The sequence below is a fragment of the Ostrea edulis genome, chromosome 9, assembly GCF_947568905.1.
Source record: "Ostrea edulis chromosome 9, xbOstEdul1.1, whole genome shotgun sequence".
NCBI classification, from domain to species: Eukaryota; Metazoa; Mollusca; class Bivalvia; order Ostreida; family Ostreidae; genus Ostrea; species Ostrea edulis.
In genome coordinates, this window is record NC_079172.1 from 7,733,684 (window position 1) to 7,757,533 (window position 23,850).

General features: G+C 35.1%; 1 protein-coding gene and 1 pseudogene across 1 annotated transcript in view; one reads left to right on the top strand and one right to left on the bottom strand.

Annotated features, from left to right (window-relative positions):
* Positions 1-454: 454 nt before the first annotated feature.
* Positions 455-17,300, top strand: LOC125658355 (steroid 17-alpha-hydroxylase/17,20 lyase-like; annotated as a pseudogene).
* Positions 17,301-21,495: 4,195 nt separating this feature from the next.
* LOC125658360 (sarcoplasmic calcium-binding protein-like) overlaps positions 21,496-23,850 on the bottom strand; it is a 15,678-nt gene continuing 13,323 nt past the window's right edge. The window contains exon 6 of the mRNA XM_056148434.1: positions 21,496-23,135. Coding sequence (XP_056004409.1) covers positions 22,546-23,135 — 590 coding nt within the window. The 3' untranslated portion in view covers positions 21,496-22,545. The remainder of the gene's footprint in view (positions 23,136-23,850) is intronic.

The following is a 23,850-nucleotide window of genomic DNA, read 5'->3' on the forward strand; positions in this document are numbered from 1 at the left end:
GTCTGCCCTACTCTTAATTTTGTATTCTTACTGACTTTGACTACGGAGTATTCCGTTTACCTAATCAGATTAGAGAGCTCAGGCAGTTAAACCCGTCAACAGGTGGTGCTTACTCCTTCTATGCACCTATCTAACGTACCGTTTCTCCAATGACCCTGTCTGTCATACTCTTAATTATGTATTCTTTATAGGATTATAAAATGGAAAGTTGCTCATTATTTTCACTATATTCTCGTTTAACATCATCATTTCGCAAATTCTATGGTCATTATAATGATCTAATTTGCCAATATAACCTATCATTGGGTCAAATGATGTCTGACGTGTTTCATACCGATTGTTAATCTGTTCTTGGCACACTAGTTTTGACTACTGATAACTCCGTTTCCCTTATCAAGATATAGGGACCACGACGAGTGTGACCGGTCGACAGGGGATCCTTACTTCTCCTAGACACCTGCTCTCACATCTGGTGTGTCCAGGGATCCGTGTTTGCCCAACTGTCTATTTTGTATTGGTTGTAGGAGTTAAGAGATTAATTACTGTTCGTGATCTTCATTTTTCATATCAGAATTAAGTATGTTCTTGCGTAAATGTTACGAGACGTAATTTTTTAAAATATGAAATTGTTTTCATGAATAAAGCAATAACAGATAAAATAAAAAGTGATTAGTAATCTTGAATGAACATCTTGTAACTTTCTGAAGACGGTAGGACACCAGTTTTTACAAATTTACATCAACTATTTTGATTGAAAATAATTTTTCTCTGTTGCAGAGGGAAACGTAAGCCGTAAACCAGCATGATCTCCCTAGACACACAGACCGTGTTGGTTGGAGTTAGTATGGGTCTCGTGGTATTTTGCTTAATCAAACGAATGCGATATCGTCTGCCACCAGGACCATGGTGCATACCACTTGTTGGACATTATACAGGTCACTCTTTAATTAATATCCTTGAGAATGATTTGATAGAAATCAATTCTCCGCCCCGTTTTCATAACGTTTCTGAAATATATAATGACCATATTTTATCGGGACCAAATTTGCAATGTTTTTTATTGAATTATGAATATGTGATCATTTGGATAATTCTTTTGACCCTTTTCAGTCAATATTAAAACAAACAAAAATTCAATATCATAGGAGATATCCAGGTAAACAATACACAAAAAATGGGGCTCTGTGCATAGTATGATATATGTCTATTTCCTAATAGAGTTATGAGATTGATCACTGTTCGTTATCTTCACCTTTCGTTGTTGAAGTTTCCTACATGTAATCGTATTACCACTTCTTTGCATACAACTTTTCAATACGATTTACCCCGTTTTCCTGATCAAAATATAGCGGGTAACGGTGGGTGCGACCGGTCAAGAGGGAATGCTAATCTCCCCTAGGCATCTGATCCCAACTTTCCGTGGGTCCGTGTATGCACACCCCAATACTTAATTGTTTCATCCGTCACTCAATATCTTGCACATTTATACAACTAATTTTGTTTTCGAATATCAAGGAATTGTATATAGTTTAGCATAAGTTTTGACACGTTAAGTGAATCGGCATTTCGATTTAGTTTCATTGTGGAAAGAAGACCATGAATTGGGACGTTTTCTTTCTTTCAGTCAACTATTTTGAAAGTATGGAAACCGAGTGCCTTCCAACATTCATGTAAAAATTCGAGAACAAATTCAGTCAATCCTCGAAAAGCCAACCAGTTACTACATGTAACATTTTTAAATACTTTGATATGATCTCGATAACTTTTCCCAGAGGCTAAACCTGTAAATACTTGTCATTGATTCGAAACGTTGTAGGACTCAGTGATGTTTCGAATGCAGCAATAGAGACATTTTGCGAAATTATGCGTACATTATGCATAAATTATGTTACAAATCAATCCTTTCTTTAGTCAAATAGATTTTCAAATAACTATAATTATATATTCGTCAAGGATGAAAAATGTACCATCAGACTAGATTCACGCACGATAGTAACCTTAAAGTCTTATTCAGAAATGCAAATGTACTTATTTACTTTATTGAAGAAAACATCTATTTTTGAATACCTCAGAGACCATTGTGATTTACTGAAATGGTGTTATAAGTTTCTTACAACAATAAATGAAAATCATTTTCATTTCCTTAGCATATCATTGCAAACTACAATATGTGAAAATTTTCGCATAAAAGATCAAACTAACACGGATATGCTAAAAGCATTGATTAATGAGAGATAAGATACACATTGTCAAGGAATCAAATAGTTTTTTAAGCATGACACATGACATGAAAGTACAGAGCTACGAGGCAAAATTATAAAAAAAAAAAAAGCTGGATGAGACTGTCTTATGGAGAGACCATTAGATTTCGTGGAGTTCCATCATCTTCACTGTCGTGTATGCCCCTATTGCCACGAATTTCAAACCTCAACGACATACTCAAAATATTTAATGCTTTCATGCACAAAAACCATATCCACGAATATTACATTCCAAGAAAACTGTAAAATCTTAACAATCCGCAAACATTGTGCCACACAAATGTAGAAGATTTCATAGTATTGTAGAGTAAGTGCAGTGCTGATTAAAACAGAAGGTATAAGGTTGGTGTTTTCGATTAATGGTTCTACGTGTGGTTTTTCATGTTTCATTGTTTACCGATTCGCTATTTTGTACGATTTAAAGGATTTACGAGATTGTTAATCATCCATCCACCTTTTTCCCCATTCCCCCTTTTTAGAAGTCCGTTGGTAATAACCTGAGTTTCTGTTGGTAATATCCAGAGTTTTGTTAATTGTATCTGTCAATAGTGACAAAAATGGTATACTTAATCCTTTTCCCTTTTATTCGAACCTTAAGAATTGTCGCAGGATGATCGCCAGGCAATAGAGTAGCAAGAATAGTTTTATGGTTTATTCTGTTTTAATACATTCGAGCAAATGTGCATCATCCTTTTATGTACTTCAAAAAGGAGTCGATTGAAGAAGGGATCCGTAACGATAAAATATGTAAAACAATTTAGATGCAAATATACTGTTACAATGCACATACTAAACTTGCTTTGCTTCACTTTACACAGACGGTATTTTGCTACACACATTTTACACACTGCATTTTACTGCATACGTTACTGTACTTCACTTCATAGGATGTTACTGCATATACATATTACACGCTGCATTTTACTAGATATACATATTAAACACCGCATTTTACTGCATACAGATATTACACACTGCACTTTACTGGAAGTAGGCTATACTTTACTACATAGAATTTTACTGCGTACTCTCGGCGTTTCCCTATATTCAGGCATGAACAGTACACCGTACATTTACGTTTAAGTATATAAATATACATTGGAAATAAAATAGCACACGAATGCATTTTGTAGTCACAATAACTATCACAGTAAATTCTAATATAAATTGTAAAGAACTCTGTACGTTGGCATTTTAGGAATAAATGTGGAATGAAAGTATTGACGGTAATAAGTAAACTTATCAAAAGTAGTGGACTCTGGTCACAAGGCATTAAAATTGTACTATTTAAGGAATGACTTTACTTCTGGGGCAAATTATACGAGTATAACTTGGTTTGGGTCAGTTTACGCTTCATAATCCACGAAGTGGATTATAAAAAAGCGTAAACTGACCCAACCAGGTTATACTCGTAACATTTGCCCCAGAATTAAAGTCATTTCTTGTAATCTAATGCAGGATACAAAGATACTTACCTTCGTTTATCAAAATGTACATAAACTCGGAAAAATACAAGTCTACTGAGCCGCACAATGATTCACTTAAAAACAACAACGAAGCGTCTAACTGTGAAGGTCGCCATCTTTAATCTTAGTTCTACGGATACTAGCCTATTTGTCAAAATATCGTATCGAAGGTGAAGTTTGTCATGACAGAGAGTATGTGTAGACTATGCATGCAATGCGTATTTCACTGCCCTTTAGAGATCGACTTTGAAGTCGCTCATATCCGACATATTGAGAAAATATGGGAAATTGCATTATTTAGGCCTACCCAAAGTAAGTCGAAAATGCAATAATTTGCGGCTTTTAACTCTGGGAAAATTTCTACTACATGAAAACTTACCTTTGCATGCAACGTTGTCACTAATAGTAAATCTAACACAAGAAAATATGCATAAAGAAGTGACAAATCGCGATCCACATGTCAATATCACTGACGTCATGTGATAAAATGTGACGTATGGTTTTTTGTTTCTTTGTTGATAAACAGGGCAATGCTTACTTGGTAAATTATTAATTCGAATATAATATCTTTGTTTTAATCTATTATTCGACCATCATACAGAAAAAGATGATTTACAATAGTGCTTTTACGTACAAGTACATGCTAATTGACAAAGAGAAAACAGTATGTGTATCAAACCGAAGATTCTTATTGTACACGTTGACTTTCTATCCCATAAAACGCTGAAAACAGTGCTGCGATGTAAATTTAAAGAGAGAGAACAAAATAGTTCCGGCATCTGGCTGTGTCCCCATACCAAACCAGGTTATACAAAGGTGGAGTTCGAGTGCCAACTATAGTCACAATAGTAAAACTATAGTTCACCCGAACGTGCTCTAGTTCACCAGAAGTGAACGAGTCTAGTCGAAAATTACTAACTATTATATCACGTACTAGCGGTCTAGTTCAAGGATGGCGGACAAATTGTGAAAAGTAATTTGAGCACGTTCACATATTAAATTTTGAGGAATATATGACAGAAATCACAAAGAGATGCATATTTTCGGTTATGTCAGTCGATTTTACTCATTTAAGCCCATGCTTTACAATTCACTTTTGCCCAAAGTATAGTAAAATGCAACATACGATATCGAAGTCAGTCGTTCCACACCGGGAAAGCAACCTTAATAAATACAATTTTAAAAACCTATTCTAAATTAGACGATTCATAATTTTGGGATAATTTTCGATCCAGGAAAACATTATTATGGAGAAACAAGCTGTAGCTAGTAGATTTATGCTGGTCCATCTGTGATTCTTCAACGCCATCACCGAAAACTGCATTGCAGAATTAATAATTCCACAACTGGTTAGTCGCAGACAGCCATATTTTTATTTCTGAACTAAACTAAACTTCGTTCGCGTGCACTAATTGACTAGACATGCGTAAACTAAACTTCCGCACTAAACTATAGTTAACACACGAACTCCACCAAAATTAACTTGCGTTCCTCAATTGGAATTTGACCAATCAGAGACAAGGATACAATAAAAAATAAATTATTACTAAATGAACTACATGTACATCAATGCGAATAAACACGTCCGCACCCCGTAATTGCTACACCCAAACTAACTGCACGGGATTTTGATGTTCAGGAATACCTGGTGAACTATTCACATGCTATGGAAACACATCGAGATATTTAACTATTGAAAAAGACCTTAACATCTATGGAGCTATAATCGAAAAATTTATACATTAATTGTCACAGGAATGAATAAAAACCAAAAACAACCGAAACCGTGGTGTACACATACAAGAAATTTACAACAACATGCAAAAAGAATTTGCTTCCTAGTGTATTGTAAGAAGATTCAAATAAGAAATGTACCAAATTTATTTTTGAAAGTGTTTCTTTATAACTAGAATTTCTGGCCTTTGAGTACTTGGCCTCGCATCTTGAAGCATTCATCCTCACTATAAATCACCCTTCCTCATCCCTAAACTGTTTGTATGATATTTCTATTTTGTCAAGGTTTGTTGAATTAAGGTCAACATTTAAAAATTCGTAACATACCCGATTAATCCTGAGGCGTCTATCTTACTGAAAATAAAATTGATCACGTTTTCTTTACAATTTTCAGTTTATTCCTCTGTGGAAATGCATAGGAAACTTGCTGAGCTTTCCAAGGTATATGGTCCAGTGGTACGTTTGTGCTTTGGTGAGTTATATTCTTACTACATAGCTTCAGTATTTGAAAACCAATCAAACTTTAAGTAAACCTGAAATCACAGAATTTTCCCCAAATCAATAACAATAAAACTTATGACTTTCAACACTATACACGACCATTCTTCACGATAAATTAAAGACTAGACCTTTTGATATCATAGATAGTTGCTTCTTCAACAAAAATGGAAAGCAGAAATATTCATATCTAGTGATCAGTCATTCAAAAACTTACTTTGTTAAACACCACTCTGATTCCACGCACAAGTACTCTGAAGTTGAAATAAAAAATATGCTAGAGTTCCTCATTGACAATACTTTCGCGGTCTTTGGTGATCAGGTCTTCCAACAGTCTTTTAAAATTCCCATGGACACTAATTGTGCTCCTTTGTTAGCTGACCTGTTTCTATATTCATATGAAGCAGAATTTATTCAAAAACACTGTCGCTGTGGCCCTCAATTCGACATTTCGATATATCGATGACGTTTTGTTTATTAACAATAATAACTTTCATTCATATGTCGATTTGATATATCCCTGTGGGCTCGAAATAAAGGAGACTACAGAGTCGTCTACTTCTGCTTCATACTTAGATATTTTATTGAAAGTACACATTAATGGCAAACTGACAACTCAACTGTATGACAAACGGGATGATTTTAGCTTCTCCATGATAGTGAGGGATATATGAAGATTTATTCACCCAAGAAAAAATCATATTCCCCGAAAGCAACGCCCGAGGGGAATATTACTTTTCTTGGGTGAATAAATCTTGATGTCTCCCTCACTATCTTGCAATAAAGTGTTTATTATACCGAAACAAAGCAAGACTCAAAAGTGCATTTGAAATTGGAGTCCGCTCATCTATACACATTGTATGTACCGGTAGCTGATATTGTCCTATCGATAACACCGCGCCGTCAACGTATTACATGTAGAAGGTGCAAACAACGAAATATAGTGATATTATAACTAGTTTTTGTATTTCCGTTCTCCATGAATGCTGATTTACGTGCTTGTTTTTGTATCAACCAAAACCATGCATTCAACTGTGTATCAGAGACCCGCATATTTTATGCCTTACGAACTATGAAAGTAAAATGATTCGGACTTATTGTGACGTCACAATACACTTCGTCTACCTTGACTTTAAATTTATGGAAAATGCACGAGGCTTCCCAAGGGGTAAATATGATAGGGATATATGATGTTTGAGAGGGAGATATGAAGTTTTGTCGTCCCTGCCATGTGACTGTCTAAACCAATCAGATTACGCGTTGCATAGAATTCTCATATCCAGGTATAATAATTCATTATCACCTGCATATGATATTTATATATCTCAACTGATTCGATATGCAAAAGTTTGTTCTGCGTATAGTCAGTCTTTAAATCTAGGTAAGTTACTGACAAAGAAGTTGATGGTACAGGGGTTTCAACAGTCTCGATTGAAGTAAGCAGTTCGCAAATTATATGGTCGTAATAACGATCTAGTTCGTCAATACAACCTATCATTGGGTAAAATGCTGGCTGACGTGTTTCATACCGATTGTTAAGCCGTTCTTGGCACACTGATTTTGACTGCGGATAACTCAGTTTAGCTGATCAGGATATAGGGCTCACAGCGGATGTGACCGGTTAACAGGGGATACTTACTCCTCCTAGGCACCTGATCCCACCTCTGCTGTGTCCAGGGATCCGTATTTGCCCAACTATCTATTTTGTATTGCTTATAGGAGTTATGGGATTGATCACTGTTCGTTATTTTCACCTTGCATGCGAAATAAATCATTTTAAGTTAAGAATTACATGTTAGTTTTTTTTAATGATTTTACTCCGATAAAAGTAAGTTTATGTACAAGGGTTTTTCCTACAGTTTATGGACAGCCCTTAATTTCAGAATTAAAATCATTATTTTTTTCGAAATATCTAACAAAAATGTAATATCTCAGATCTAGTTAAGAAAGTATCTGGACCCAGAGCAACAAAAACAAATTTTCACCCCCTGATTCTAATGCGTAAACTAACCCAAACCAGGTTATACTCGTATAACTAGCCCCAAAATTAAAATCAGTCCTTATATATATAGTGGAGTCCGTGTTTACCCAACTCGTATTTTTGTATTTATTTTAGGATTTGTGAGATTGATAACTGTTCTGTATCGTCGCCCTTTGATTCAGCAAACGTTCTGAAACTCAGATGGAATTGTTGTAATAGATTTATGCTAAATGTGCTTACTACGGTCTCTGCGGTTCATGTATCTTTCTATGCTTTGATCAATTTGCTCTTGTTCAGCTTATGTACTTTACAAATAGGTCCCACATCAATGATATTCCTCAACGATGTTGAAGTTGTACTAGAGGCAATGGTGAAAAAGAAGGCAGATTTTGCTGGACGACCTAAACTAGCATCAGGTATTTGCATTCATAAGTTCCTGTAAATCAGACATGTATGATATTAAATATTTACATTTAATCAGTACATGTATCATCAGATAAAAAAATTAATTTCTTTTAGATTCATCTAACAAAAATAGTTTTTTTTTCATTCCTGAGATATTGTGTTTGAGAGGGATATTATGAGATATGTAATTTGTATCATAAGACATAATTTATTTGGAAAACAATCTAAGAAATAAAACTTGGTTCCATATTAACATGTGGAGATTCTTAATCCAGGTGAATTGGTTAGTCAAGGAGGCAAAGATATAATTTTCAGTACGTACTCACCCACATGGAAATTTCACAGAAGGATAGCAGGCAAAGCAATTAGGTAAGACTGATTCACAGAAATGGATTTGGATTTGTCATCTGATGCTTACCTTTTTTTGCTATACAATCTTGGTTCTTTACAATTACAATGTTCAGGAAAAAACTGATATCGACTTTTGTGGCGTCGGTGGCTTAGTGGTTAGGCCGTCAGACTCTTGACCGAAAGGTCGTGGGTTCGAGTCCTGTCCGCGGCAGGGCTGACTTTGTGTCCTTGGGAAAGGTACTTTACATGAATTTCCTCACTCCACCCAAGTGTAAAAGGGGTACCTGGCTATAGAAAGTGAAAGATCTTGTTAGAATGTTAGTGTTCTAGCGCTTGTAATGGCAGCTTGCACGGTATGCTTCCTAGGAGGCTGAGAAAGTTCTAGATTGATATAAGGTCTGCTGGGGTAATAATGTACATTGATTATTGTAAAGCGCTTTGAGCAGCATACGCTGGAAAAGGCGCTATATAAAACCAAGCATTATTATTATTATTTTATGGAATATTAAGAATACAAAACACTGGATCGAAATGTTTTCTATATTGAAAGTAATTTTCAATTTCATTTAGTAGTGTCAAAGTTAATTATTTAACATTCAATGTTTTTTTGCAACACACACACACACACACACACACACACACACACACACACACACACACACACACACACACACATATATATATATATATATATATATATATATATATATATATATATATATTTGAAAGGCGAAGATAAAGAACAGTGATCAATCTCATAACTCCTATAAGCAATATAAAATAGATAGTTGGGCAAACACAGACACCTGGAGTTACCAGGTGTGGGATCAGGTACCTAGGAGGAGTAAGCATCCCCTATATATATATATATATATATAGATAGATAGATAGATAGATAGATACTACACAACAGTCACGTTTACAGTCAGCAGTTCGTAAATTAAATGGTTGTTATAACCATCTAGTTTGTCAGTACAACCTATCATTGGGTCAAATGCTGTCTGACGTGTTTCAAACCGTTTGTTAGGCCGTTCTTAGTACACTAATTTTAACAGCGGATAACTCCGTTTACCTGATCATGATACAGGGCTGACGGTGGGTGTGACCGGTCGACAGGGGATGCTTAATCCTCCTAGGCACCTGATCCCACCTCTGGTATGTCCTGGGGAACGTGTTTGCCCAACTCTCTGTTTTGTATTGCTTATAGGAGATATGAGATTGATCACTGTTTGTTATCTACAACTCTCATATATACAAACTTATCATAAATTTGAAATTACAAAACTTTTCGCAAATCAGCAACATCAAAAGGTATGTCGTTTCAACATTGTACACGACCGAACCCTACCATAATCAAAAATGACGTCTTCAATAAAAATGGAGCAAAGAAAATATTTAAATTGTGTGATCAGTCATTCAAATATTACTTCTTCAAACACTATTCTGATTTTACGTAGAAATATTCTAATTTGATATCAAAATGATGCCCGAGTTGCTCATTGATAATTTCTTCATAGTCATTGGTGATAAGGTCTTTCATCTACATGGTCAGGCATTGTGCTCGTTTATTAACTGACCTGTTTTTATATTCTTACCAGGCGCAATTTATCAAAAATCTTCTACATGAGAAGAAAAAATATCTTGCTGTAGACTTCAACTCAACATTTAGATATATCGACGACAGTTTAACCTTGCATGTGTTAAGAATAATTATTTTCATTCTTAAGTCGATTAGATATACCCAAGAGAACTCAAAATAAAAGACAGCACAGAGTCTCCCACATTTGCTCCATACTTGGATATATTTTTGAACATTATATAGATATTAACGGCAAATCAACAACTCAACTTTATGACAAACGGGATGACCTCAGATTCTCCATCATCAATTTCCCATATTTCTGTAGCTATATTCCATAATCATGACGTTAGTCAGTTTCAAATCGAGACAGGCTATTGACAAATAGATTAATGTTGCAGGTGTTACAGTGTTTAAACTCAATATTTTGCCATTCCGATGGTCCTTTTAACGATTGCATTTACGCATACAACCTGCCCATTGGGTAAAATGCTGTCTGACATAGTTAACTCCAATTGTTAAGCTGTTCATTGCATACTGAATTTGACTACAAATACTCTGTTTACCTGATAGAGTGTCCAATTGACAGGGGAAGTTTATTCTTTCTGTGTACCTCTGGTATGCCCAGGGATTCGTGTTTGCTCTGAATTTTGTATTCTTTATCGGAGTTGTGAAATTGACCACTGTTCATTATCTTCACCTTTTGATTATCTACCCTCGAAAAATAATATCGGTCTTGTGCTCTGGGTTTGTTCAATATTGTACTTTACAGATAGCTATAGGATTGAATTGACCTGAAATGTCAATTGTATATCATTAATATCAAGTTGTACATACTTTCAGACATTACTTGCAAGATCTACTTGAAAACATGATACGCAACAGCATGGAGGAATTCCTGGTTAAAATGGCACAAGAAAAAGAACCGTTCTTTGTTAAAAATTATGTGGATCGGATGGTTTTCCACCAACTATACACAATTTGTTTTGGAGAGAAGTAACTGCCCTCGTTCTTTAATTTCTATCTGATAATATTCGTAATCTTAATCAAGAAAGTCAGATCAAGAACATTCTAATTGGCTCTTTTGAGCATTTTATAAAGTAATGAACAGAACAATATACTTCTAGTACTTTACATATGATCAATTCTACATTAGATGCTTTAGTAAACAAGAAGACGTTCGTCCTTGTTTTATTTTAACTCTGTAACTTTTTCTCTCTAATCTCTCTGTCAACACAATTGTGTCGGTGCGATTTCAAAATGGGGTGAAACTGTTTGCATGAATAACAGGACGAGATAAACACGGAGTGAAAATATCCATATATACAGCATCTGCAAAAATGTTTTAAGATACAAAATTGAGCTACACAAGTATCTGTGACAGGAACTGTTTTCCAACGCCAATAAAATTACAAATGCTTTGATAAAAATAGAAATGTCAAGAATATGTTTTGATGCAAAAACAAATTCTGAATTGAAGCTGATTGAATATTCAGATATCTAATAACTATTTCAAGTTAACTGGTAATTGATATAGATTGAGTAGTTGGCATATTTCATTAGTTTAGCAGCGTTCAGATCCACCATATCCTCTCTACATTCATTCATCAGTCTAATAATGATTTAATTCTATACAGGCGACCTATCGACGACCCAGATGTGGAAGCGCTCCTGGAATTAGATGACGGGTTGATTGAAGATTTTGGAGTTGGAGTATTTGAAGATATATTTCCTTATCTGAAAGACATCTACCCCACAGCTAAATGGAAGAGAATGACTGGAAGAATGAATAAAATTTTCAAGATACTTCGAGCTAAATTCAAACAACACGTGGATACCTTTGAACCTGGTTATGATCTTTTTTTAATGTGAAAAAAACCTACTTTGGAGATTCTTTAAACGAAGGTTATTTTACAAAATGAGGATTTCGTTATTTTGCTTTAAACTACATTTGTATATGTATATTTGAAGGTGTATATAGAGACTTCACCGACAGTTTACTTATTGCCAGACAGGAAGCAGAAAACGAAGGGGATGAAGTGGCCTTGGAGAAATTACACGATACACACTTAATTCAGACCATATCAGACATATTTCTGGGTACGACAACACATTCTAGAATTGCAATATCATTAAATACTGATTATAGAAGAGGCAAGCTGCAAGAATGTCTTCTAATAAATCACAGTCTCATAGAAGGATCAGAAGAAAGTCAAACATGCGTACAGTTGAAGTCATCATCTACACAGTAGTTAAAATAAAGAGCGTTATGATAAGTAGATATTGGGCAGTACTAAATGGATTAAAGGAACTCTGCAGTTATCAACAGTAGATACAACATAGATTGCTATACTATCTGAATTGAAATTATTATGGTTTGGGATGCTTTGTAATCTCAAGTAAAATGGTATTCCTTGGGGATAATTAGAACAGCTAATTGAATTGTTTATTTAAAAGCTTATCTCAAGCTTTATGTTTCACATAAAAACATTTTCGCTTTAGCGATGATGCTTGTTCAGCCTAGACACCAGATACCAGTGTTGGCTATCCCGGGAATCCGTGTTTCAATTATATATATATTTTTCATTTTCTTCTTTGATTTCACTTTTTCCGTGCATTGCTTTCATTTTCCTAACGGATTTTCTAAATAAAATATAGCTGGTGTAGAGACTACCAGAATTACCATGGACTGGTTTGTATACTTCATGACCAAGCATCCGGAAATCCAGTCTAAATGCCAGGAGGAAATTGACAAAATTATTGGTAAGGATGACCTATGTGTATTCTGAATTCCAAGTCGAATGATTTCAAAATTATCGAAAGTATCCATTTTGTTGATGTAATCGAATTATCCGTGGAAGTCGCATGTGTGAACCTGCATCTACATTTGAAACCGTACAATTTTAGGCATGGGACGCCCATCAATGGAGAATCGTGACAACCTACATTTTACAGAGGCTTGTGTATTTGAAACAATGAGGCTTGGAAGTGTTGCAGGATTTGGTCTCCCACATATGACAATTTGTGATTCCCAAGTTGGTAAGAAATATATTGCATATTGGATATTACATTTATGAGACTCCTATTGATGATATACCAAGGCAACTCAATGTGTAAAAATGCGTTGAATAGATTCATATATATAACAACAACGGGTACATTTGATACTAATATCAAAGATCATGATACAACTTCCTACACAGGTGTCTGCATACAGGAGTTGTTACATACTGCATCAAATGAATCAATTTTCTGATCTCTGATGACTCAAGGTTTATTCCATGATGTATGAAAGGCATATAGTATCAATATGTTGTTCTTTTTTCAAGTTGTGTAGCAAAATATCACATCAAAATACATTTCATGAGAATTCAATCAACACTAGGATTGATATTGTCTTTTGGAATGCCCTTGGGTACGGGTTGTGCTCCTATATTAGCTGACCTGTATCATAAATTTACAAAGCAAAATTTATACTAAAGCTTTCTCATGAGAAGAAAAAAATATTTTGTTGTAGATTTCAACTATATTTATCAACGACGTGTTATCTAATAATACTGTTGAAATCCCACGCGATTACCTAATAACGCGAAATGCCTCGAGGATGTCAAATCGCGTGATCATGAATTCGCGAGTGGTTTGTTGATCAAGAGTTTTAATATGCATTTCGGCATTTCACTGATTGTATTTCGCGTGCGGTTTTTTTGGGTGTGAAATTAAGCGATAAAAAATCCTCATGCATATTCAGGATTCTACAGTAATACACACTATCACCCCTATGTTTATTCTATGTATCCCTGTGAACTCCAACTAAAAGACACCACGAAGTCCTCCACCTTTGCTTCATACCTAAGTATTCAATTGAACATAAATGCTAACGGTAAACTAAAAACTCAATTTTATGACAAACAAAATGACTTCAGTTTTTCCATCTTCAACTTCCCATATTTATGTTGCAGTATATCATTATCTCCTGCACATTTTAGTGTTAATGTGTCTCAACTGATTGGATATGCGCGAGTATGTTCTGTGTATGCTCAAGTTTTAGATCAATCTAGGCTACTGTCAACTACATTGATTTTATAGGAGTTTCAACGTATCATCTAACTTCAGCATGTCCTAAATCATATAGCCGTTATAATTATCTCATTTGCAAATGCAACTTGTTATTAGATCGAATGGTGTCTGACGTGTTTCAATTGTTAGGTCGTTGTTTCGATAGTGCTTTTGACTACGGATTACTCCAATTACCTGATCAAAAACTAGGATTCACGAGGTGTGAGATCAATCAACAGGGGATGTTTACTTCTCCGAGATACCTTACATCACCTCTGGTATGTTCAGGTGTCCATGTTCATCCCACTCTTAATCTAGTATTGATGAGATTGTTTACTGCTCGTTATCGTAACTTTACACACAACCCTGCGTGTAAAGTGCATAGTACAGAGGTGTAGCTAGATTACATCTTGCAGTAGAGTGAACACAATCAAATGTAAGTCATCAGAACAAAAATGCCCACAGCATCCAACGTTAATGGGATAATGCACATCGCATATTGTACAATTTTGAAATAAGATGTACAGAGCAATTTAAATGAATACAATAAAATTTTGATAAATGCAAATGTAATTTTACAGCTATTGTTCGTCAACATAGACTTGAATTTCAATTCTGTTCACGATGTATTTGTCAACTAGAAGACGCGTATGTGTCGTTTCATGCATTAGAGGTCAATTGTTTTGTCCAATTCAAGTCATTATTAAAGTGATATGTGCGGTCATAATGGCGATTGCACAATAAAAGAAACTTTCAAAACATATAGGAAACGTTAAATCGGTTTTGAAGCTGTTGATAGTTTCCTTTCAGTAGATAGTAGTAATTGTTTACTTGTTTGTGTTTTGATAAAAAGTGATAGACCGCCGCGGTGGCCCAGAGGTTAAAGCGTTCGGTCCGTATGTGGAAGGCCGGGATTCGAATTCCGGCCGCGACAGACCTATGTTGTTAAAAGAGGTAGTGGCAGTTCCATCGCCAAACGCTCGGCATCAGGCGTGCATGTCACGGGCCCTCGGAGATGACCTTAAAAACTGATGTCCCGTGTCACAGTAGGTGTTGTACGCTAAAAAACCCTCACTGCTCAATGGCCGTAAGCACCGAGCAAAGGCCTAAATTTGAAGCCCTTCACTGATCTTAGTGACGTCTCCATATGAGTGAAAAATTCTCGAGAGAGACGTTAAAGATAGATAGATAGATATTTATTCATTGGCAACTTTAAAAGTTGAAAGTACAATAACTAAGTTAAAAAACACATAAGAATATTGGCAAAATATAAACGTGATAAGAATGTACATAAAAAGACAAAGAATAATTTTAAAAGCATTTACATACAATAATAATATTTGGAGAAAATATAAATAAACAGACGTACATAAGGTAAAACAAAACAAATTAATGAGTCTGAAATAAGGATTAAAGGTCTGCTGACTAAATTTCTGAACACAATGAATGCTTATGTATGCCTTTGGTTTAGTATACACCAGGGTATAAAACTGTTCTTGTAACGGTTTGTCTTAAATTGTGGTCGCCGCGGTGGCCGAGAGGTTAGAGCGTTCGCCCCGCATGCGGGAGGCCGGGGTTCGAGTCCCGGACGCGACAGACCCATGTTGTTAAAAGAGGTAATGGCAGTTCCATCGCCAAACGCTCGGCATCAGGTGTGCATGTCACGGGTCCTCGGAGATGACCTTAAAAACGGATGACCCGTGTCACAGTAGGTGTGACACGCAAAAGAACCCTCACTGCTCAATGGCCATAAGCGCCGAGCATAGGCCTAAATTTGAAACCCTTCACCGGTCTTGGTGACGTCCCCATATGAGTGAAATATTCTCGAGCAAGACGTTAAGCAAGATGCAATCAATCAATCAAATAATACTTTGGGGAATTTCTTAGATTATATAGGTGTTCGCGAATGTCAGGAAGGAGGCAGTGGAGTCGATGGGATGGGTCTTCCATATCCTTGAAAAGTTTTAAACATATATGTTTTCGTCTATCAAATAGATTTTCAAGTTGGGTATATTCCAAAGCTTTTTGGTAGGAATCTAATGGTCGTATGATCTTGCGAGCACGCTTTTGGATGGATTCGACTTGATCTGATAGAGTAAATGTGAGGCGTGTGGACCACACCGGGCAAGCATATTCACCAATCGGTCTTATAAGGGACTTATAAACTCGAAGAAGATTACTCTCGCTTAATCCAAAGTATTTTAATTGGCGTAGGTAGAATAAACGCTTTGAGGACTTTTCTGTTATGTACTTCACATGTGGTCCCCATTTCAGATCTTCACTTATTACAACTCCAAGTAGTTTACTCACTGACACACGCTTGTTTTCTGTACTATTCATGTTATACAATCAATCAGTATATAGTGATACTCATCATGACTTCAGAGAAGGTATTAAAGTAAATCCTTTCGTATTTCCATCTGAAAAATTACATTTATCAGTTCTTGATTTAATCAATGTGTATGAAATTTCATTAGAATTCGTCATTTGTAAAATTGAGATGCATTTTTCTTTTTAAAATAGGTGGATATGATGTTCCTAAAGGTCTTCATAAATTTCTGGGCGCTTCACCACGACCCTAAATATTGGAAAGATCCGGAGAAATTTGATCCTTATCGATACCTTGACGACAATGGTAAACTGAAACCAGTAAGACCTGACAGTTGGCTTCCTTTCTCAGCTGGGCGTCGAGTTTGCTTGGGAGAAACTGTCGCCAAACCGGAAATATTACTGATGTGTGTAAACCTACTACAGCGGTTTGAGATTCGTCTTCCGGACGGCGTCAAACCAAACCCGGAACCCAAAATGATCGGTATTGGTGTAGAATACCCGTCCGAATATAAAATAGTAGTCAAGGAGAAAGTTTTTAGATAACCCATTGTATTATATACGTTTGACACTACAACAACCACCCCCTCGAAACCTCCCCTAAAATTTGACTTGGCCTGAATTAAAATAGTACAAGAAAACGAAATTGTTTTATTTAGACTGAATGACAATCTGGCTGTTCGTGTCGTTTCGTTTGTCATTTTAGTGCTTTGTATATATATATATATATATATATATATATATATATATATATAGGTAAAAAATAAAAATGAAACACGAAGACGTTTAATAAAACTTTAGCGCTTTCATTTCAAATCTTCAGAAGCTTTACATTTAGTAACATAGCGACGTTACGTCACAAACAGCGACGACTTCCTGTGGCCGAGTGGACTTACGCACTGGTTTGACAGTCTTGCTAGGCGGTGGGTGCCGCAGGTAGCTGGTTCGACCCCGGGCTGGGGCGAAAATTTTCAGTACCTAGTTGTGATTATTTAGTGCTTTATATATCAATTAATTGATTATCACATGTATCGTTTAGATCCTAGGGGTAGACGTAAGGTTGGGTGTTATAATTGTTTGTTTGTGCTTTATATATCTATATATATATATACATGTATATATATATATATATATATATATATATATATATATATATATATATATATATATATACATATATATATATATTTATATTCTCAATGTTGTATTCTTAATAGGAATTATGAGATTGATCATTGTTCCTTAACTTCACCATTTCATTAATTACTGATCGTTATCTCCCCCCCCTTTTTTTTCATAAGTAGTATTTTACTTGTTTCTTAATAGAGTACAGAGTGTTGTTATTCTCTTTTTAGCACACTAACACTTTCCGACATTTTCTAAGAAAATATATCATTTAAAAAGTTCAAGTAAAGATATTTTTATCTCAAATGGCAGATAACACTATACAGTCTTGGGATTCCCAAGATTTTGAACTCATCAAAATGGAGTAAAATTTTGTTCTGTGATCGTAAGATTTTCTTTTGTTTGATCACTCAAAATTGTATTCATGAATTGTACTAATAAAAAACCTTTGTGAAGGTTTTCAATTTGGGTTAATGATTTTTCGTAGAATTTTAAATTAAAGGTTCATAAATAATGCAATAATCTGAAACACAAAATATGCTAAAGATTGTTGTTGTTAAAACATTTACAAATAGTTTTACAGAATAATGTAACATTTCTTGGCTGTATTCGGATCGGATTTAAAAACGATTACAAATAACAATGTGTTGTTTACTGTTGAGAGACGTGATCAGTATCTTAAACAATTGATATTCTTTTAAAAGTAATGGATAGATAACAAGATAGTGTTGAATAATTCAAACAAGGGCTGCAGGCCCGATGTGGGAACGTTTTATCTGAACTATTCAACACCATCGAGTTATTCATTTATCGTTTAATAACTTTTAAAGTAATGACTTTACAAAGATGCTGATAGGATGGACAATTAGCTCGTGTGATTTCGTCAAAACATTTGGTCCTGGAATTCATCTGCACCAAACACAATGCAGCCGATCATACATTGAGTCACCGCTTGTCCCCTACCTTCAAATCGTATCCATCTTTTATTCATTGCACCTTTAATTTTGTGTCCAATTCATGCATTTAATTTTGCTCGGTAACTCTACCTGATATGATCGCACAGGGATTTTGTTTTCAATGTTTCAATGTTACGTACATGTATTCCTTACCACCATTTCAAAAACGTTAATTAAGGCTTGTTGTGAGAAACTAATTGTTTTACTATTCAAAACCATAATTAAATGATAAGAAATGAATGTTACATTTTTTTTGGTAATGGTGTTATCATAGGAAACATTGGACAGAAAACTTTTTCATCAATAATCTACATGCTTTGATGAAGTTTACCGTTGAATTTTCCCTATGATACCGCCATCGCGAAAAGAATTATAAGATTCAATCCCCAATACTCAACATGTGGCCTGTAATGATGTACATCTATGTAGTAATCTAGAGAAACAGTAGAAAATATGACCTGTAATGAAATATATAAATCTAAAAATAAAAGTAGAAAATGTGTTCTGTAATGATGTACATCTATGTAGTAATCTAGAGAAACAGTAGAAAATGTGGCCTGTAATGAAATATATAAATCTTTAAAAAAAGTACAAAATGTGTTCTGTAATGAAATATGCAGTGCTATTGAGAAATAGGAAAAATTGAGACCTGTAATGAAATAGGTAGCACTTTAACGAAACAGTAGAAAATCCCCTTGAGTGCCCTGCTGACAGAAGCCCTTGCTGACAATACAGTAATGAGAGCGCTCTGAACTCAGTCAGATGACAGACATGCTTTGTTGCAAGAAAACATTATGTATTCAACAGTTATTGTGTCTATAATAAGGCTCTTAATCTACTTCATGAAAAAAGGGAAATGGAGTCAGTCAATGAATTTTCGTTACTCAAATGAATCTAAAGAAGTAAGTTCCGGTAAGAATACAGGTATTGTAATGAAGAATATTTGGGATTTAGAATATGAGAGGAATTCAGCTGTAACATGTACAGCAAATGTTGCCCTGAAGTTAAGCAAGTTAGCTCCTGAGCTTTTGAGAATAACTGAGCAGGATGCTATAACTAAGTATCTATTGCTTCAATACTAAACCCATTGGTGCAAACATATTACACATCTAATACTGAACCATATCCAGTTGAAAAAAAATGTGTCAATTCAAATTTTGAAAGGATGTTGCAGGGACAATATTTTGCGACAGAAGTATTGATTTATCAAAAAGTTATAAATCTGCAATATCTTACAGTTTCATCCAATATATCTTCTCTTTTTATACTCTAAGCGTGTATTTCAGTTTTATAATTTATGATACAAGTAGTTGAGACTTTGAATTAATTCAAATGTGGTAATTTATTAAATTTGGTTGAAGTATTTTTCCAAACAGAACACCGATTCTTTAAAAAGTTTAAATTGATTTACTCGAAATTCAGTATAAAAATTCAGTACCGTACTTTCACCAATAATTTACAAATTGAATCTCCAACCCCCACTTTTTAAAGACAAGACTTTGAGAAATATGTGTAATTTTAAAAATTGACATTACTCCTAATATGTCCTTTTCAATTCTCAAATTTGATATAATGAATCTTTTTGCATATCAAGTACAAACAGTTCATTATTTCTGTTACTTGTATTGATTTTTTTTATATCTGTATTGTTAGAAGACCTGATATGTATCTCGTTTGTTTAATGATTGATTTCTGTTGCATATGTTGTGTTGATACCAACAGACAAATCAAATCTAATTGAATAAATCTGGAGTCAATTTTTAAGTGCAAAAACGTCATGTTTAGAACACTGTAACTCAATAACAAGCATTGCGAACCCAGTTTTCCGTTTTAATTAATCTAATTTAATTTACTTCTCCTTCAAATACTCTTCCCAAATATTGACATTACTCAAAATCTCGGGTGCAAACCTCTTTAAACTTAGATAATGGTATAATTCTTGAAGCATTGGTTATGGAATCAAAAGGAGTTTTCATTACTCCCAAGTAGAAAATACTTTATAGTACCCGTTCGAAAGATAAAAATACAGTAACTTGATCCAAAGAGTTGGATCACGTCTCGTTGACATGCGTGGATCATCAGATCAACCTTGATGCATTGTGTCTCGTGTGATTTGATGATCACCGCCTGTCAGCTCGACGTGATCCGACTCTTCGGATCAAGTTACTGTAGTAATGATACATAGGTATAGGTTGTATTGTTAACCTAGATCGTTATAACGACTATAGAATTTGTTTGTCAGTAGCTTGCCTCGATTTAAAAACTTACCATACGCAGAACAAGCTCTCGCGTATCGAATCAGTTGAGAGATATAAAGACCATATGCAGGTGATAATAGAATATTGATACGTAAATATGGGAAGTTGGCGATGAAGAAGCTGAAATCATCCCGTTTGTCATATAGTTGAGTTGTCAGTTTGCTGTTAATGTCTACTTTCAATAAAATATGTAAGTATGAAGCAGAAGTGGACGACTCTGTGGTTTCTTTTATGTTGAGCTCACAGGGATATATCAAATCGACATATGAATGAAAGCTATCATTGTTAATAGACAGAATGTCGTCGGCATATCTAAATGTCGAATTGAAGGCCACAACGAGAGATTTCTTCTGTTCACGTAGAAGGTTTTGAATAAATTCTGCTTCATTTGAATACATAAACAGGTCAGCTAACACAGGAGCACAATTCGTGTCCATGGGAATTCCAACAGACTGTTGGGAGACCTGATCACCAAAGACCACGAAGATATTGTTAATGAGGAACTCTAGCATATTTTTATTTCAATTCAGAGTACTTGTGTGTGGAATCAGAGTAGTGTTTAGCAAAATATTTTTTTGGATGACAGATCACTAGATATGAATATTTCTGTTTTCCATTTTTGTTGAAGAATCAACTGTCTATGATGTCAAGAAGCCATGCTTACTTCAGAAAATGATCTTAACTCAATCATTTTAATTTCTTCCTAAATTGACTTTCCTAAAAACAGGTTTATATTTTTGTAAAGAAATAGACATTCATAACATGTATTCAGACAAACATAATTTATTTCTGGGATGGGGTCTCAATATACCTGGCGAATTGCCAATACGAAGCTAAAGTGACCAGGGTTAAAATGTAAATATGTTAAAAAAGTATTTTATAGAATTTAAATAGTTTCATTGTTATTGATATCTGTATTAATATAGGGAGGTGACCATTCTACATTGATTCAGTGCCTTTTTATTGGATTCAAAACTGTGACTGTGAGATGTATGATAGTTTGACTTCTAGGCGGGCAATTCTATTTTCACTTTAAACGGTAATTTGAAAAGAGCATGCTGCATCTTTGATGTAAAATATCTCGAAAAGGAATCAAGGACCCTATTGCAAATTTGGCCTTGTTGGAAAGGTTAGGCGTTTTGCTGAAAGTTGATATCTGTCATCATACTGGGAATTTTTTTTTTTGGAATTAGGAGGGGTTGAAAATGGGTGTATTTTCCTCATTTTTGTTGATTTTTTACTTCCAGGATGGCAGGTGCCTGAGTGTATCTCGACCCATTTCCAGGCTAGCAGCAGATGTCATGATGGACCTTTAAAATCTTTCACATGTGTACTTTCAAGAACCATACACATTATTTTTGAAAATTGGTTGCCATGGTAATAAAATCTGAAAATTAAAACATGGGCTTCTGAAGGCGAATTTTCCTCCATTTCCTGGTAGTTTGAGACCATAGCGCTTTATGAAGTGCCAAAAGTGTACATGCACAAAGAGCAATAACGGGGAATACATTTCATGTATCGAATCTCATCATTAGTCTTACACCAAACTATACATGTACTTTGCAGAAACAACCCGAGTGGCGGAATTTAAGAATATTGAAGACCCTATTGCTATATTCATCCCAAAAATCGACATGAGAAACAAAAGCCGTGAAGTCTTCCAAGAGAGACGCCATTGTTACGGGTGTTGGGAAATGTTTGCAGAACATCTTCCTACAGTGTTGCTCATCGACGTCTGCGAGAATACTCCAGAAGCTAACAAAGTCATCTTCACTAATAATGTGGTTTTTCTTGCGATAGCCATCTGTTGAGAAGAAGTTGAAAAATTGTGTGATGACCGGTTTCATTTTCTTGAAATTTTCGGATGGATTTTTGATAGACAGCTCTACTCCCTCTAAATAGGAAATGTAATCAACCAATTGTATAGGTTTTCCGGGTCCGGTTTTAAAAATGTGGTTGTTCCACCATTTCTTCTGGTCTTCTGTTGACAGTGGTGAACGTCTATCCCCGACAAGTCTGCGAATTTGTTCCAGCTTGGCGTTGGTTTTTTCCATGTCCCCTGGACTGATGATGCCGTCATGGTCAGCATCAAGGATTCTAACCCACTGACGTAACTTCCGGCGAAACGACCATTCTTCTGTTAAATGGAACATAGACTTTATCACTACATTTTCCCCCCAATTATTTCAGCCATATCGCCAACTATCATCCAATTTGTTTACAAGTATTGTTAAGGACAAAGTTTTCCCATCTTCCGCGCGCAGAACTACGCTGCGTGGTGTAGTTCTGACGTTATGCATCTTATTACGTAGACATTGCTGTATTTGTGAAGCTATTATGTCTTTGGTTTTGGTTCCATCAGCTGGTGTATGCATATTACTATAAAATGTGTGTTAAAAACGATAATACATTGCCAAAAAATATGATTTTCTAAATTCAATAGAAAAATAACTAGTTCGAATACGCTTTTTAGCACTTTTGCCAAAACTATCATAATTAGAGCACGTCTTTGTTGAAGATGAAAACATTACTACATTTATTCTCTAATTCAATCCTGCATTATTACATCGTAAGTTAGGAGAACCATGAAGTTTACTGGAGTTTTTGTTGCGAACTTAACTGGCAATCCCTTTTATACGTATCACGATTGATTGTTCAGAGGCACCTAAATAAAAGTCTCTTGGGTCTTTTTCAGTTGCCTGGGTATATAGTGTAATGTAACATCAGCCCCAATGACAACGAAATGTATTTTTCTGCTTGTCTCAATATCCTGCAGCAATGTACAAGATGTGTTCTTAAAACACAAATGTCCCAGACAGTGCCCATACGGATGAAAGATATTACACAATATA